Source organism: Sinocyclocheilus rhinocerous, unplaced genomic scaffold (genome assembly GCF_001515625.1).
Source record: "Sinocyclocheilus rhinocerous isolate Xijiao unplaced genomic scaffold, SAMN03320098_v1.1 scaffold3220, whole genome shotgun sequence".
NCBI classification, from domain to species: domain Eukaryota; kingdom Metazoa; phylum Chordata; class Actinopteri; order Cypriniformes; family Cyprinidae; genus Sinocyclocheilus; species Sinocyclocheilus rhinocerous.
In genome coordinates, this window is record NW_015648158.1 from 154,482 (window position 1) to 173,810 (window position 19,329).

At 35.7% G+C, this 19,329-nt stretch overlaps 1 protein-coding gene across 1 annotated transcript; it reads left to right on the forward strand.

The window, feature by feature from the left end:
- Window positions 1-214: 214 nt before the first annotated feature.
- LOC107709668 (cryptic protein-like) lies at window positions 215-4,774 on the forward strand. Its single transcript, XM_016514249.1, has 7 exons — window positions 215-442; window positions 530-579; window positions 669-824; window positions 1,934-2,048; window positions 2,136-2,245; window positions 3,356-3,504; window positions 4,174-4,774. Exons 1-6 carry the CDS (start codon window positions 426-428, stop codon window positions 3,472-3,474), a joined length of 567 nt encoding a protein of 188 aa, XP_016369735.1. The 5' UTR covers window positions 215-425; the 3' UTR covers window positions 3,475-3,504; window positions 4,174-4,774.
- The last annotated feature ends 14,555 nt before the right edge of the window (window positions 4,775-19,329 follow it).

The window sequence follows — 19,329 nt, forward strand, 5'->3', positions numbered from 1 at the left end:
GGTCTATAATCTAAATGTTTTTCACTTGGGAAACAAAGATAGCCTATTGGTACAATCCCGCATTATAGAACATCAAAGCGCTTTGACGCCGATCGCGCGCAGATTGAGCCTCTAATCGCTTCTGTGATACTGAAGAGAATCGATTCGTTTCAAACCGGTTTGACTGACGGAACTAATATGAATGGACGCTGATTTGCATTAACGGTTGAAGAGCACGATCTCATATATGACTATGGGAGGGGTTTACAGGTGTTAATGGCGCGTCACGAGGGAGACTGAAGCCCTGAAGATAAATAACAGACCCCGGAGAGGGACAGAGAGAGGGTGTTCTGCTCATTTGGTGTGTGATGGTGACACTGGGGATGTTTTGAAGCTGTTTGGATCCGTGTTGAGCAGCTCTGGGTGTTTTGCAAGCGCGCGGAATTATGAATCACCTGTACAGGTGAGAAAATGATTCATGATTCTTTTTGGAATAATCGAATCATTCGTCTTTCTCCTCAAGCCTCACGTTTGCTATTCTTACCTGCAGGTTCTTGCTGTCTGCTGTGGTGGTTTGTCAGGCGGTTTCGTCTGAATCAGGTAAAAGTCGGGTTTTTACGTTGTTGATATCCAGACGTCGTTGGGTTTTCATAGCTTCTTTCTAACATGGATTCGTGTGTTTCTCTCAGGCTGTGAAGGAGCAGAATGTGGGAAAGCTGGAGTTTCTGGAAAGCCAAAACAACACGCGGAATTCTTGAATAAATTCAACGAAATGAACACGCAAACGCCGCAACGTCAACACCACAACGCCGAGGCCGTGTTACCGTTCATAGGACTGACCGGAGGTGAGATCATCATTACCAAACCGTTAAAAAATAAATAATTATATATATATATATATATGTGTGTGTATGTGTGTGTAATAGCTGTAAATAAATATATTTTTTTACATTTTTAAATACTATTTCAAATACTATTATTAAAAATAGAGTTTTAGTAAAAATGTCACGTAGACCTATAATTCAACGTGTTACTTGCTTTTTCTTTCATTTTTCTTTTATTTTTATATATTTTGTTTAGACACTTTTTTTTTGCATCCTGGGAGATATACATACATACATACATTTTTTATATATATATATATGTATGTGTGTGTGTGTATATATATATATACATACATAATTTTTGTAATAATGTGTAGGTCTGATATGTAGATATTACAATAATTTTTCAGGGTTTCTGAAGGTCTTCGGTCTTAATTCACAAATTAAGGCTTTAAAAGGTGCAGAAAGTCATGGCATTATATGTTGCATGCACTGCACAAAAAAATATATATATAGAATTTTTTTGGTTTTCCAAAAAAATATCTAAACATGGCAAATGGAGCAAAATTAAATAAGTTTATGCTTTAAAAGAACAAATATCGGTCAGTTGTGTATTAAAACTTGTTTTCATTTTTAATTGAGTTGATTTTTCTGAACCCACTGTCAGATATTTGTTAAACTCGCTTCATTTTGATCTCGTAAAACAAGATTTCTTTGTCATTTTGCTTCTTAAGACAATGTATCCTGATTTAAGATTCTTTGGACATTTGCATGGAAAGCAACAAAAATACAATAGAAAACATCACAATTCTAAAATCATCTGTTGCACATTAATTGCACACAGCACTTAAAAAAACAGAAATGAGAGTAAACAATGTGCATGCAGTAGAAGACTGTGCGTTTTGAGCATTTAGGCTGGAGTTGAGTGGATTTATTCATTTATTAATGGGAATTCCAGTGTTGTCAGGCGTAACGGCCTGCACAGTGTCTGGATGGTTCGTGTCGTGTTGGGAAACAGATGTTGGTAGCAGCTGTTTAGATTACACGTCATAAATATTGCAGGAAGGGGCTGCTGTTTTGCGTTTGCATCCTTGTATTTAACATCTTTATTCTGCTGTTTCTCATTTCAGTTGCTAAACAAAGCCGTACCTGCTGCAAGAACGGTGGAACGTGCATTTTGGGAAGCTTCTGCGCCTGTCCGAAGCACTTCACCGGCCGCAGCTGCGAATACGACGAGCGTCTCAGGTAAAGAAATGACGTCAAGATTGAGCCGTATGGCACTGGGGTGGTTGCACAGGGTTTTTAAATGACTGCGTGTGTTTATTTTGACAGGGATTGTGGTGTTATTCCACATGGAGAATGGGTTCAGAAAGGATGTTCGTACTGCAGATGTGGATATGGACTTCTGCACTGCTTCCCGCATGTTTTCAGCAAAGACTGTGGTGAGTTTATAGATGCACTGCAAAAAATTGACTTTCTTCCTCGGTATCTTTGTCTTATTTTCCATTCCAAATATCTAGACGTTCTTAAATCAAGATATATTTACTTAAGAACCTAAATGACTTAAGCTATTATGTCAGTTTTCTTAAAAAACTGATCGAAGTTTATGCTTAATACAGGAGAAATATCTGCCAGCGGGGTCAGAAAAATAAACTTAATTGAAACACTGCAAAAAAATGATTTTCTTACTTGGTATTTATGTTATGTTTTCTAGTACAAATATCTAAACATTACTGAATCAAAATGCATTTACTTGAAGCAAAATGACTTAAGATATTAGGTCTTGTATTCTGAAAAAAACATCAATTTTGTTAGTCTTAAAACAAGAAAAAATATCTGCCAATGGGGTAAACAAAAGAATCTTATTTCAAACCGAAAACAAGATTATGTTGCTTACCCCATTGGCAGATCATTTTGCTTGTTTTAAGGAAAAACTCACTTAATTTTGACCTATTTTTTCTGAAAACAAGACAATAATTTTTACTTGCCTAGAAAATGCTTCTTGATTTAAGAATTTTTAGATATTTGGACTAGAAACAAGACAAAAACTCTAAGTAAGAAAAGCATTTTTTTGCAGTGAAAACAATGATTTTTCTGACCCCTTTGGCAAAAGCCTTAAGCATAAATTTGCTTAATTTTGATGCATTTTGTCAGAAAACAAGACTTAATATCTCGAGTTATGTTGCTTCTCAATTAAATGTACCTTCATGTAATAATGTTAAGATATTTGGACTGGAAAACGACAAAAATACTGAGTAATAAAGTCATTTTGGGCTTTTTTAGAGGCCCTTTCAATTTTATTCTAATGAGGAAAGTTGATTAGATGATGCCAGACACTCTTAACATCCTGTAACTGCTTTAGCTGGAGATAAACAACAATAGACAGAAGTTCTCACCTCCAACGCTTCCCTAACAGAGCTGTGAATCACTGACTAGCGCTTGATTCAACCTGATGGCAGATGATTATTCAGACCGTCTGTTTCTCCTTTGAGTAGCTGTTTCTTCAAATAACATTCTGTGTGAATTGATCTCTTTTTATTATTTTCTTTCAGACGACTCTCAGGAAGTTCGGTGGTACCGTTCAAGCTCCATCAGAACGTGTTCGTCTTCAATCGTCATGTCTGTTGCCTTTATTTTACCCTTTCTACTGGAAGTTAGTTTTCTTAACTAGGTTTCGTACATCGATGCTCTAGACTTAGAAATATACAAGACAAAAACTCTAAGTAAGAAAAGCATTTTTTTGCAGTGAAAACAATGATTTTTCTGACCCCTTTGGCAAAAGCCTTAAGCATAAATTTGCTTAATTTTGATGCATTTTGTCAGAAAACAAGACTTAATATCTCGAGTTATGTTGCTTCTCAATTAAATGTACCTTCATGTAATAATGTTAAGATATTTGGACTGGAAAACGACAAAAATACTGAGTAATAAAGTCATTTTTGGCTTTTTTAGAGGCCCTTTCAATTTTATTCTAATGAGGAAAGTTGATTAGATGATGCCAGACACTCTTAACATCCTGTAACTGCTTTAGCTGGAGATAAACAACAATAGACAGAAGTTCTCACCTCCAACGCTTCCCTAACAGAGCTGTGAATCACTGACTAGCGCTTGATTCAACCTGATGGCAGATGATTATTCAGACCGTCTGTTTCTCCTTTGAGTAGCTGTTTCTTCAAATAACATTCTGTGTGAATTGATCTCTTTTTATTATTTTCTTTCAGACGACTCTCAGGAAGTTCGGTGGTACCGTTCAAGCTCCATCAGAACGTGTTCGTCTTCAATCGTCATGTCTGTTGCCTTTATTTTACCCTTTCTACTGGAAGTTAGTTTTCTTAACTAGGTTTCGTACATCGATGCTCTAGACTTAGAAATATAACACCGCAGAGATGAACTACAGACAAGATGTTTATTTTCTCTGACATTAAGGGCAGCATTTATTGGTGGCACTGAAATGCGTTTTGCTTCCAGTGGAAGCTGTGTTAAAAGCAACTGTTTAGTGAAGGAACATGTACATAGGATTTATATTGAAAATATATTGTGTGTGTGTGTGTGCGTCAGTGCGCAGCCGAGCCAAAATGACTTCTGTCTGTTTCTATGTCTCTGTATGAATTTGTTATACAAGAGAATGCACTGGCTGAAAGCAAAGCTTTGTATATTCTGCATCTGTATTGCTTTTTAAAATATACATGTCATCTGAACAATGAGCTTGTTTTAAAGTCAAGTTCTCGCCATTCAAACGCTCTAGTCCTCATTTGTGCTCAACGTTTGTTTGCTCTGCTTGTCCGTGGAGAGCGAGGCAGATAATGCTCAGATAGCCTAGCGTGATTGTTGACCTTTCGGCTATTTTCTCTTATCTTATATAAACGAGTCGTCCGGCCAATCAATCTCCGTGACTATCTTGACCTTCTTGAGTTGGCCAGTGATGTACTGTAACACTCTGTATGATTGACGAATGAATCTAATTAAAACTCGCATCAATAACTGAGATGACTGACTGTTTACTGACTTCAATTAAGCTATTTATCATGCGTGCTGAAAATGAGATTGGATCCCAGTAAACCGAGGCTATGAATAACCATGAGGTGCAAAAATGACTTTTTTGGGATAAATTATATTTATTTTCTAATATTAATTCAAGCTAATTTTTAGTAAATCATCTAAAGACCCCAATCGTCTACACAGTATTCGCTTTTTCAAATTCGTAAATAATGCAAAGATTATTTGAGAAGAAAATACTATTTCAGTCTTTCTACTTCAAAATTTCACAGTTAATTCAGTGTTTCTCGCCAGTTCTTTGTAACTTTTGGTGAAATTTACTAGCAATTTCTGAGTCAAAATTGTTTCTACACCAATTTTTCTGTCGAAAAACGACTTTCTTTCTGTGTCTGGGCTGAAAGCTTTCTTCCTGTTGACCTCTCAGACACAGGCTGAATAAACCGAGATACTCGGGACTCTTTTACACTACAATGCTGCTGTTCTCTTTGGTATTAATAGCTGGGTGGGGTTGGGCAGACCATCCTAAGCCCTGCATCTTCTCCATTGTCAAGCATGCTAACGGCCTCATTCTGCACGGAGAATCTACTCTTACATGCAAAACAGATGCTTACATGTCAAAGAGAAGCTTATAGGGGCGTCTCATGTGATAAATGACTAGGATATGGCCCAGCCTGCTATTCAGGATTTAGGAACAGAAACAGTTTAGCTCAGTTAAACTCATTTTGATATTTATTTTTGTGTAAGCAGAATTATTCTTATTCTAATTCTCATACGCACTCTCAGTGGTGATTCTCAATATTGCAATGCAAGCATTTTTTTATTCTTATTTGCAAAAGCAATATGGCCATTGTTAAAAATACAGTTAAAAGTATATGTATATCACATATATATACTCTACTGTTCAAAAGTCTGTGGCTGGTAAAATATTTATCTTCTGCTCACTGAGGCTGCATTTGTTAAATCAAAAATACAGTAAAAGCTGTAAAAATGTGAAATATTATTCCAATTTAAAAGAGCTGTTGAATGTTGAAAACAGTTGTGCTGCCAAATATTTTTGTGGAAACTGTGATACATTTATTTTGCATAACGGCATTTATTTGAAAAAGAAAACTTTTGTAACATTATAAGTGTCTTTACTGTCACTTTTGATCAATGTGTCCTTGACACCTTGCTGAATAAAAAGATACATTTCTTTTAAAAAAAAAAACAAAAAAAACATGGACCCCAAATTTTATATTTATTCAAATAAAAAAACACTGTATTACAGAATTGTAAAAGTATTGAATCCCTTTTGAGAATAAAATATTAAAATATTTAAATTGATCAGTTTTATTTGTTATAGGAAAACATGCTAAATTTACACAGAAATTATGTAAAACATCTGAATGGTCCATAAGCAGTATTATTTTAGTATCATTGTGATACTATAATAGTTTTTATTTTTATATTTTCTGTTTTCATTTTCATTTTAGTTAGCCCTTGCTCCTGCTGGGAGACTCGTCCTCCGAATGCGATTGTTTCTATGATAGCATTTCATATGCACAAACCGCTCAAGTGCTTTGATGCAGGCCTGGGTTTAATTGGGCTGAAGGAGCTCGGCAGGAGTTTCCTCACTGAAAAGGCCGGATGCGTGGGATTACATGCAGGAAATCTGTCTGGGATTGTGCTGATTGGACGGGGGATGCTTTTGTAGCAATTGCAGGTGAACTTTTAAATGATTGCATCACTTACAGAAAAAAACAAGGGTTGTTTCAAACCAGTTCCGGAGATGTAAACGAGTTTATCTTCATCTTTTCAGAGGTTATATCTATTTGATGAGATACAGGAAGCACAAGCACTTCAAACGCAGCCTCTTTCTCCCTCAGCAGGTGTTCTTTCTCTTTTCAAAGTATTTGATTCAACTTTATTGCTCATAACGGTTCATTGTTTTGGATATGCATGGATCAGCTCAATCCAGGCCGGGACTCATATAGTATTGATAAAAAGATGGCATTATTAATGCATGGCATATTTGACTGCGGTCCGTTTCAGATGTGTTAGAACGCACCAATCACAAATGTTCTTTTCCAATTTCATGTAGCCCAAAGATTTGCTCGAGCTCCCTCTCAAAGTATTAGACTGAAGTTTATTGAACTTAGACTGAAACTTAGTTAAAGCTCGCAGCTCAAGAAAAGCTCATGAGACGAACACAAATCTCCAAAAATATAGATGGAGAAGAATACATTTGTTCAGGAGGAGGATTGTCTGTTTATCTCCATTCAGACAACAATGAGGTTAACTGGAGAGTAAATACAGACTTTCTTTATTTCTCTTTAAATAGCCGATCAGAGACAACGTTTGTAACTTGAATGAAACAACTGAGCTATGAAAGCAACCTCGGAGTTATTATAAAACTCATTCATGTGATCTCAACCACACATGTGCATCATTTTAAACAGGTTTGTCAAAACTAATAAGCATTTTAAGTGGATAAAAATCTTTTTATATTGGAGTTTCTACTGATATCATCAGGACTGAACTTGATCTCAGTGCTAAAGCCGTTCAGTGAGTTGTTTCTGATCTTTAAGTCCACAAAAAATGACTTTCATCTTGAATAAGTTTTTATGAATGTACATAGCATTATGTACAGTATTTTTCAAGTGTGACTTTTAAACTATGCAACTTAATCTCTACAGATTGTGTCTCAAAGCATGGCGTGTATATTATAATTACTATCATGCAAATGATAGCAAATGTCCTGGGACCACTTTAGAAAAATCTGTATGTATTTATGTATGTATTTATTTATTTATTTCACCTGGAAATAAACAATATTTTAGTATTCTGAAAATGTTCAATGGAAAAAAAAAGATTAGCCATAAAATGAAAAATAAATAAGATTAATATATTTTAATGTATATTTTAATCAAATGACAGTAAATGAGTGCCAATAATCATGCAAATTAATCTCTAAAGTTTGTTTCTCAAAAATACGTTTGTATATTTTAATCATATTCATGCAAATTATATCAAATGCACTGGGACCAAATAAAAAATCATATATTTGTTTGTTTGTTTTTAATTACATTTTTCAATTAAACCTGGAAATAAACCATTGTTAGGACTGTGAAAATGTGAAATGAAAAAAAAAAAAAAAAGTTGATGCATATATTATAAAAATCTGGGATTATTTATTTGTTTACTTAAAACTTTTGCAATAAACTGTCATAAAAATGTCACGATCTGCACAGGAACACAAAGACTGAGGATCCAAATGCAGTTTATTTAAGAATAATCCAAAGCCGTAGTCCATAAACAGGCATAAGATCATACACAGGGCAGAAAACTGGGAAGCAAACGGGAATCACCAGTGGCCTGTAGCACGAAGCCGGGTTTTTTTTTTTTTACCCAGGTAAGTTCATGTTTAGTTTGAGCAAACTCTGAGTTTTCGGACTTAAGAAGATGGGTTGGTTCTGAGTGGGTTTCGTTGCTATGGTAACTTGCGCTACACGGCTACCCTGCTCCGGAGCAGGTTTTATTCTGGGTTAGAGATCGCAAACCCAAACTGGACCAATCAGCTGTGAGCAAAATAACATATATTTCTGATGCAATGAAGCCACTCCCCCGTATCTCTCACTCCAAATTAAAGCAGTTTACAGTCAAAAAGCCCAACTTTTGCGGCTACTTATTTATCATATTTATATTATTGTAATTGTAATTGTTCATAATTCATATAATATATTAATTTAATTATTATATGAAGAGACAATTAATTTTAAGCTTCACATTTACATTAAATTATATATATATATATATACATATAGATAAGCTTTAATATATCCAACTTTTAAAATGACTAAATTTATATGTTTTCTTTTTTAGCTCTGTGTGAAACTATATATAAATAATTAAATTTGGTTGATTCCTTTGTATATTTTTTTCTGCTACCTTCTCAAACTTCTGCTGCAGCAGAAGTGTTTATTCCTGCCTTGTAAATGCATTTAAATTCATAACATTTTTAATAACGACATCTCTCTTCAGCAGAAAAGTGAACTGCGCTGACGCTCGCGAGAAGTGAATCCAAATGACGCTTTGCTGATGCTCTCCACACGTTCTCTGTGATTGGCTGTTTGCTGCACGTGTCACTCTTTCAGGTGCACGCGCTCCAGAGTTAATCACAAACTCTGATTCAAACTGTCAGAGAACGTTTATATCGAGCCTTGTGAGCCCGCTGATCCTGAACTAAACCAGGATGGCTTTATCGGGTTTTGTCAACTCAAAACTTACTCTGCAACTCTGAGTTTGTTCATATTGCTTCGTGCTACAGGCCAAGATCAAAACCATGACACAGGGAACCAGGAAAGGAGAGCACAGAACTGCAGTGTGACACAATACAAGACTAAGCAAGATCAAAACCATGACACTGGGAACCAGGAAAGGAGAGCACAGAACTGCAGTGTGACACAATACAAGACTAAGCAATGAATGACTGAGGGAACAGGGTTTATATAGGCAGAGACTGAGGAGGCAACAAGCAACAGGTGGAAACAATCAGGTAGTATGAGTCCGGGCAAAGGATTATGGGGAATGTAGTTCGTGAGGAAGTAACAATAGTGAGGGATGGAATGCCCTCTAGAGGAGCTCATGGGCAATCCAGCTGGAGATCGTGACAAAAATAAATATTAAGATGAAAATGTGGACCCACTTTATATTAAGTGGCCTTAACAACTACGGCCTTAACGACTTAGGAAGTCGTGGCCTAATGGTTAGAGAGTCGGTCTCGTAACCCAAAGGTTGCGGGTTCGAGTCTCGTACCGGCAGGGGAAAATATTTAGTTTTTTTTTTTATTTAAATTTTTTACGTTTTTAATGATTGCATTACAATCATATTGATGCAAATATTATAAAATGCACAAGGACAGCATTAAAAAATCTGGTATTATTTATTTATTTATTTACTTAAAAGTTTTGCAATAAACTGAAAAAGAAATATTATGATGAAAATGTAGTTTTTAATCAAATATCACTAAATGAGTTCCATTAATTATGTAAATTATGCAAATTGTTTTCTACAGTTTGTTTCTCTAAAAAAAAAAAGTTTGTATATTATAATCATATTCACTGAAAATATGAAACTTATTTTTTTTAAGGTAAGTGGCTGCAAACAAATTATTTTAGCTACATTTAAATAAAAAAAAATGTTGAAAGTTAGTCAACTAAATTTGTTTATTTAAATGTAGCTAAAATAAATTGATTGCAACCACTTGCCTTAAAAAAAATGTAGTAAATTCAATTAATCATTTTTTTCAGTGTTCATGCAACTAATATCAGATGCACCGGGCCTACATTAAAATATTGATTAATTTATTTAAACCTGGAAAAAATTAAGTTTTCTTCAAATAAAGAACACTTTTGCCATAAAATAAAAAATAAATAAAATGTACACTACTTCTAGACAAAAATCTAAGTTTTAATCAAATAAACTGAAGTTAATGAGTGTCATTGATCACGTGACTTTGTACACACATTTAGATTTTCTTGCTTCCATTGAAGTGAATCTTGTTGGAGAACATGATCATTAGTGTAGTTGCATCTCACATGCATGCTCATTTCTCACTTTCACTTTTCAAACTGTAATGTAATTTGCACGGAAAAGTTTGGTATCGGAGAGTTCGGACCTCACGGTGTGTTTGTTATCCTGACATGTTTCTCAGGCGAGTGCGTCCCTGTGGAAAGCTGCTGTGACGGTGGCAAATGTCTCTTCTCTGTGGCAGTAAACAGAGGTCGATGGAGTAAACAGAGCGAGGGGCCGTCAGGGGCCAGGACTCGGGCTCCGGTGAGGGCTGGGGGACGGCGGTAATAGCAAGGGAGTGGAGAGTTAACAGTAAAGTGCTTTCTGACTTACACTCACACAACAGACAGTCCTATACATCACACGGACGGGGGACATGTTTGCCCTGAACACTCTGCTCTTCTGCAAGGCTACAGAGGTACACGAGAAAAAAGGAATCGCCTTGTCTTATTTTATCATCTCTCTCTCCCCGGTCATTCTTTGTACCTTCATCTTCACTTATCCTTTGTTCTCGCTCCTATTTCTCTTCCGTCTGCCCCCTATCTTCACATTTCCCGTGGCTGTGTTTAAACGCTGCGTCTGCGCTGTGTCCTCTCGTCTGCTCGTTCCGAGATCTCTCCTCTTATCTGAAGGTGATATGGTAAGAAGGCAGGCCTGGACGATCCTCGACAGACGGGTCACGACCCAGAAATGGATCAAGAGAAATAATCAGAAATAGTTCATCTTAAAAAATGTCTTTTATTTTCTTAAAAGAAAATATGACTTTAAATATGGTTTTGTTTGCAATAATAAACATGGTTTGTGCCACAATGTGTTGAATGCATGAAATTAAACCAAAATATTAAAATAAGAATGAATAATAAAATAAAAAATGTGAATAATAATATTAAAATATATTACTAACGTTATATATTGTGTGTGTGTGTGTGTGTGTGTGTGTATATATAGTACATTATAATATAATATATTCATATGATATTAAAAATAAATATTCATAATTTCATATTTTCCAATGATTTTAAGGACGTTTTTGTTTACTTTTGTACATTAAACCAACATATTATCATTTTAAGTAAATTATGGCATTAAATATTGGTTCATTTGCAACAACAAATATGGTTTGCCAAAATGTATGCATGAAACAATTGAAATTCAATATACATTTAAAAATGATTTTTTTAATTAAAATATATTATTCATATTACAATTTTGTACTATATCATAATATATTATTAATATTATAATTGTGCATTATAATGTATTATAATATATTATTCATTTTAGAATGATATAAAAAAAAGAAATATTCACAATTTCCAAATATACATAATATATTTTCATTTTAGGGTTGTTTTTTGTTTACATTTATACATTAAACCAAAATATTATCATTTAAAGTATATTATAACATTAAATATGAGTGCATTTGCAATAATAAACATGGTTTGTACCACAATGTATGCATGAAACCAACATTTTATATTAAAAATTTATATTAAATATATTATTCATATTATAATATTTACCGTATATTATAATGTATAATACATTATAATATATTCATATCACATTATATTCAAAATATTCATAAATATATTTTCAATGTTTGATTTTGTTTTTGTTTACTTTATAACATCGAACCAAAATATTAACATTTAATTTAAATTACTAAATTAAATATGGGTTCTTTGCAATAATAAACACGGTTTGTGCAAAAATGAATGCATAAAACCATCCAAATTCAAGATACATTTAAAAATGCTCCATACTTTTATATTAAATATTGCTATTAAAATCATATTTTAATGGTTATATTGAAATATATAATACATTGAATTATATTTGTCATATTATAATGATATCAAACATAAATATTCATGCATTTTACAATTTTCAAATACTCATAATATATTCTAAATGTTTGATTTTAAGGACATTTTCGTTTCCTTTTGTACATGAAACCATCTGAGTATTTGGTGTTGGTGAAAGCGCTGATCTACAGGCCATCTGCGTTCCAGCAGGACGAGCTTCATCTGGGCTGGGTGATCAAAATTCAGCTCAGAAAACCCACAGAGCAAGGATGTCACAGTTTAGTTCTCCTCCAACCCGGTTAATTGCTTAAAGGCAGGCTCGCAGAATTAAATATGTCTAATACGCGCGTGCCCATAACCCATCCTGACAACAGACGCGCTGCATAAGAATCAAACCTTCCTCATTACATGAAGGGCAATTGAAGATGAATTAATTGACAGGCGGTACTGCTGTAATGAACCATAAATTAAACACACTGCAATCCAGCACTCACATTCAATACCAAAGATGTGACATTTTTGCACAAAATGATTAGACTGATATGCCTGCAAAAACCACCAAAGAAAAAAAAAGAGAGAGAGAGAGAGACTGAAACTGAATACTAACTAGGCTTGGACATTTTCTTAAGAGTCTAATATGCTCTGCATGGGATTTAGTGCATCGCTATGTGGTTGCTATAGTGTGTTCTGGGTGGTTTCTTGGTGTTGCTAGGTGGTTGCTAGGGCATTGGTGTTTGGGGTATTTTTAATCATTTTGCTATGCAGTTTGGAGGCTGTTCTATGTTTTCAGTGTGTTGCTATGTAGTTGCTAGTGTGTCTGGGTGGTTGCCAGGGCTAATTGCACACTGGTTTGTGTCTGGGTTTTGTTCATATCACTAACACTCAGATTGAGCCATTGTAATAGTTATGCTTGACTTAGTAATTGCAGTTGGAAGATAGCTTTATGTTTTTGAACTGCAATCATTAAGGTTAAAAGCATAGCTCACCCCAAAATGAAAATTTGCTGTTAATTTACTTCCGATATGTAGGTGACTTATTGTCTTCAGTGGAACAGTAAAGAAGATTTTTAGCTGAAATTGTGGTCCTTGGTGATTCATAAAATGCAAGTCAGTGGCTTTTTTGAGAATAAAAAGAGCAAGGAACACAAATTTAATTCCTGTGGCTCCTGACGATATATTGATGTCTTATGAAACGAAACGATCAGTCTGTGCAAGAAACTGAACATTATTTACAGCATTATTACCCGTAACCCAGAGCCTCAGCTAAAGGGGAAATCTGATTCTCTTCTGTGAACTGATTCTTTCAGTTCGTTTCAATGAACTGGTTCAGTTCACTAGTTTGTTTTAGGTAATCATGCAATGCCGAAACATACACGCAATTATATTATTAAAGCACCCAATAATGATGTGAAATATGGATGTTTAACATGTCTAAAGCATATAAAGTGAATAAACTAGTCTTCATCAGCTCACCTTTTTACATAAACAATGAGAAACCGTTTCCTCAGTTCAGTGACTGTTGAAGGAACTGATATGTCTGATATTTTTTTTTGACTCTCAAAGTGACGGTAGCCATGGACTTGCATTTAATGAATCGCCAAGAACCACGGTTTCAGCTAAAAATCCTCTTCACTGTTCTACTGAAGAAAAAGTCACCTATATATTAGATGGCCTGAGGTTGAGTAAATTAATAGCAAATTTTAATTTTTGGGTGAACTATTCCTTTAAGTCAGGTTTTGCAGGAAAACACAAGCCTAACATGAGTGTGTAAATTCACAGGCACATGAGAGATGGAAAGCCAGTGCGGGTGGGAGTGAGACAGAGGAGTGATTGAGAGATTGGTGTGGGGGTTTCGAGGAGAGCAGAGCCTGGACTGATTACTCCAGGACTCACACTCTGATCCTGCGATCCATCATTCCCTCCATCTCTGGGATTACACTCCGTCTTAAGATCCTAACACCTTGTTTCCCTCCAGGCTGGAATTGTGTTTAACACAGAGAGCTTTAGACGCTGTGGATTATGGGCTTCTTAATTAAGTAACGCTGTTAGTTCATGAATCACATCGGCGGTGATGCAAAAGAGCCGGACAATATCCTAAGGGCTCAGGGGAATCCTTACCTCAGAGCTTACAAAGAGGTTTTTTAATGCTTTGTTGGTTTGTTTTTAATGCATTAATAATATGATATGTGCCGTGCTGTTGTAACTGATTACATGTAATCTGGATTACATAAACAGATTCCAAAAATGAAGTACTTGTAATTAGATTATATTACATTTTAAAATTTTAAATTGATAGTTAATGGTCATATATTTTATTCTCTTTTACAAAAAAAAAAAACAATAATCCCATTCAAATCTATAAACAAGTTATGTCAAAAGTAATCTAAAAGTAATCCAAAAGTAGTCATTACCTAAAATGAGTAATCTTGATTACATTACTGTCTACAATTTTCAACATGTAATTTGTAATCAGTAACAAACTACAATTTGTAAGTAATCTACCCAGGACTGGATATGTGATATGTTAAATTAAATCAAAACTTAATGACATTTTCAAGTGGAAATGATGAAATCTAGTCCGGTCTACTTCTGCTTTCAGTCTTCAAGACAAGTGACGTCCCCTTCTGGCTCCAGATGGACACGTATCCCTCACAAATGGAAAGCTCTGTAATCTCAACTTCTTCACAGTTTGAAGCCCTGTATAAACTTCACGTCTGTCAGCATATTTGACTGAGAATCCTGTACAAATCACTTTCTCAAAGACTGTAAATCCTCCACTCTGAGATTTCCCAAGAACATCCGTAAACATTTCGGCTGTAGGAACGGCCGAGGCAAAGCAGGTAAACATCTATCTATCTATCTATCTATCTATGCATGCATTCATTTATTTATGAATCTATCTATATATCTATCTGCATCTATTTATGCATGCATTAATTATCTCTCTATATATGCATGCATTATCTATCGATCTACATCTATTTATGCATGCATTAATTATCTAAACTAGCTAGCTATGCATGTATTTATGCATGAATTAATTATCTATATATGCATGCATTAATTTATGCATGCATTATCTATCTATCTATCTATCTATCTACATATGCATTCATTTATGCTTGCATTTACTTATTTATTTGAACGCTCATTTGTGATTTTTCTTTCATTTGTTCATTTACAAACAAACACACACCGTCGATGTCTGGTTGTTTTCCAACTACCTGTCGATGAAGCTCATCTGTCATTAACGCTCTGTGTGAGTTTGCAGGTCACAGAATCTCACCTCATCCTCACGGCCCCAAACCTGATCGATTCGTCAGTCCCTTCCCTTCCCTACAGCCCAGACGGAGTTCATTAGAGCCTTTAGTAACCCAAATCCTGGCAGATTGTGAGAATCAAACAGTTGCCAAACTTAACAAAAGCATGTGACAGCATCGAACGCACTTCTCCAAACCAAATCTAGCGCCGTTAACAATCTGTAAGTATTGATAAAAAGGTTTACTGATAACCACGAGGGATCATTCAGTGGCTTTTTGCACTCAAGTCTCTTCTATTTTTAGAGACAAATCACTCGGTCAGCCCTGGCTGTTCCCACCCTGTCAATAAAGTCGCCTCACCGGTCTCTTTGTCTGAGCCTAATATCCACTTACCCCGAGGCAGCACGGATCTCAAGAGAACATCTCCTCAGGGGGAAACATGTCTGCGGGAGCTATGAAATTCACAACTTCTATCACTTGAACCATACAGCATGTTATAACCAGCACACACAGAGGTGCTGACACCATATTTGGTGATTTTAAACTCAACAGCATGTCTAGAAATGACATTTCCACTGAGCAAGAAAGAGGACAAAAACGTTTGCCAAATGTTTCTAAAAATAGCAGTAATCATTTATGAAGCATGCATGTGTCTTGACTAGCATACTCCTATACTATTTGTACTATTTTGTGGTTTTTTAAATCTGTGCACAGTATTCAGCTTTTCTGTACGCATTGAATACTAAATGAACTGCTGCATTTGCCAAAATATATAGATGTGCATTAATGATAAACAGTGCATACATTCTATTTATTTATTCATGCATTTATTCAAGTATGCGGGAAAGAGTACAAAAATTGAGCCAAATGTGTCTACAAATAGCAGTAATCATCAGCTTTTATGAAGCATGCAAGTGAGAATGGATGTTTTTGGAATAGCATACTGCCATACTGTTTGAACTATTTTGCACAGTGTGCAACTTTTCTGTATTCACTTAATACTTGTATGAACTCTTTCATTTGCCAAAATAGGCTGCAGGAGGCTGTGCATTGATAATAAACAGTGTGTACATTTTTCATTTATTTATGCATTTTGATATGCATTTGTTTATTTATGACTTCATTTATTTAAGCATGCATAAAATCAAATAAAATGTTTGCCAAATGTGTCTACAAATAGCAATAATCACCATATATGAAGCATGTGAGAATTTTAAGTCTGTACACTGTGCACAGCATGCAACTTTTCTGTATGCATTGAATACTTGAATGAATTGCTACATTTGCTAAAATATATGGGGCTGTGGTGCTGTGCATTGATGATAAACAGTGCACACATTATATTTCACACAATGCAATGCATTCAAAAGCACCCTAGTTTTTCATTTTGACGAAATATGCAACTGCACATTCTGCTCCTGCCGAAAGTGAAGAATTGGATTTAAAATTGAATTTTTGATGACTGGATGACGACACCCTTTGAATTAAGCACAATGAGATCATGGGACAATAATACAGTCATACAATCATTTCAGATTGCATATTCTATTTTTTTTTTTGTACTGAATTATACAGTATGAATCAGTAAGCAGTTCACTAGTACTAGGCTGGGATTCTTTATCTGAAGGGGTTTTCAGTGGGCTTCATGTGTCTGTATGCTGTACATACCGTATTGGTGTGTCATCCTGAAATGTAACACTGCCATCTAGAGGTTGAACTGAAGTGTGATTGTAGATAGGGATCTGTCGGGTGTAAATGAGAGCATGATGTCCCTGTTGAAGATCTGCTCGGCTGCCCTTGGCACTGCTCTGCTGAGGTTTAGCATACAGGAGAGATGAATTTATAGTGGCAGAAGCGCAGGCCATGGTGACTTGTCTTTGCGGTTCTGCACATGAACGGAGACAAAGAAAGAAAGTAAAAAGAGAGCAGGAGGAGACAACAGAAGAGTTTGCTTAGTCACTTTTCCTCTGCATTATATCAAAAAGACAAAATATCAATGTCATCATATCAAAGGATAAAATATTACTGATAAATAAATCATTGTCTGCCAATGGAGATGATCGTATAACTTACTGAGCTGTGAATCATTCATTTTCCTTGATAATATATACATGTGTTTTTGTTTTCGATCAGCTGTTTAGAATCAGAATGAAATGCCAGATTCGCGAATGAATCACTCTTTTGGTCTAATGGTCAAACGGGTGTGCGAAAAGGTTCGCGATTCAGTTTGATTCTTTCGGACAGTTCACTCAGGCACTCAATCATTTCTCACAACTTAACAAGATATTTTATGAAACAAAAGCAAAAAGAGGGCTGGGTGAGGCGGATATTTACCAAAAATAAATCATTGTAGGCAGGGATGGATTACTGGCCGGGCCAATGGGGCCAGTGCCCAGGGGCCCTTGACTACCAAGAGCCCGGGGGGGGGCCCTGGGCTTTAATGTTGCGTGATCCAGTTTGGTACGAAAAACCCATCAACAATGAAAACGAATGGTTATGTATGCTTTAATATATGTGTCCCTTAGCCTATACAATGCCTCTTGAACAAGGCTCTTGGTCTATGAGGGCTCTCAGGCACTATAAATATGAAGGCCTCCAAATCTTTTATAGAACCAGGGCTGTAGCTCAGGAAACAAAACTTGGGAATGTTTTCTATCATTTTTCAGCGATGAAAACGCTCTTTATTTATAAAGTATAAAAATATCAGAATTCCAATCATAACATATTGAATAAAATACTTAGTTCACAATTTCTAAACATGTTTATCCTATTTTTAACACTGTGTTAGAATTAAAGCAGCACTATGGCACTTTTGGCGCTCTAGCGGTTAATAAACAGAACTGCACACATCCCGCGGAAGAACATTCCAACCGGAGCTACTTCTCTAAGTTTATGTCTCTGGCGATTCACGCAGGTACAGGTGCATCTCAATAAATTAGAATGTCGTGAAAAAGTTCATTTATTTCAGTAATTCAACTCAAATTGTGAAACTCGTGTATTAAATAAATTCAATGCACACAGACTGAAGTAGTTTAAGTCTTTGGTTCTTTTAATTGTGATGATTTTGGCTCACATTTAACAAAAACCCACCAATTCACTATCTCAACAAATTAGAATACTTCAAAAGACCAATAAAAAAAACATTTTTAGTGAATAGTTGGCCTTCTGGAAAGTATGTTCATTAACTGTACATGTACTCAATACTTGGTAGGGGCTCCTCTTGCTTTAATTACTGCCTCAATTCGGCGTGGCATGGAGGTAATCAGTTTGTGGCACTGCTGAGGTGGTATGGAAGCCCAAGTTTCTTTGACAGTGGCCTTCAGCTCATCTGCATTTTTTGGTCTCTTGTTTCTCATTTTCCTCTTGACAATACCCCATAGATTCTCTATGGGGTTCAGGTCTGGTGAGTTTGCTGGCCAGTCAAGCACACCAACACCATGGTCATTTAACCAACTTTTGGTGCTTTTGGCAGTGTGGGCAGGTGCCAAATCCTGCTGGAAAATGAAATCAGCATCTTCAAAAAGCTGGTCAGCAGAAGGAAGCATGAAGTGCTCCAAAAGTTCTTGGTAAACGGGTGCAGTGACGTTGGTTTTCAAAAAACACAACACCAGCAGATGACATTGCACCCCAAATCATCACAGACTGTGGAAACTTAACACTGGACTTCAAGCAACTTGGGCTATGAGCTTCTCCACCCTTCCTCCAGACTCTAGGACCTTGGTTTCCAAATGAAATACAAAACTTGCTCTCATCTGAAAAGAGGACTTTGGACCACTGGGCAACAGTCCAGTTCTTCTTCTCCTTAGCCCAGGTAAGACGCCTCTGACGTTGTCTGTGGTTCAGGAGTGGCTTAACAAGAGGAATACGACAACTGCACTGTAAAAAGTAATCACTGAATCTACTTAAGAAA

Coding starts and splice junctions, on each gene's coding strand:
- LOC107709668 (XM_016514249.1), top strand. Junction 825..1,933: donor GTTCATAGGACTGACCGGAG/GTGAGATCATCA, acceptor TTCTCATTTCAG/TTGCTAAACAAAGCCGTACC. Junction 2,246..3,355: donor TGTTTTCAGCAAAGACTGTG/GTGAGTTTATAG, acceptor ATTTTCTTTCAG/ACGACTCTCAGGAAGTTCGG.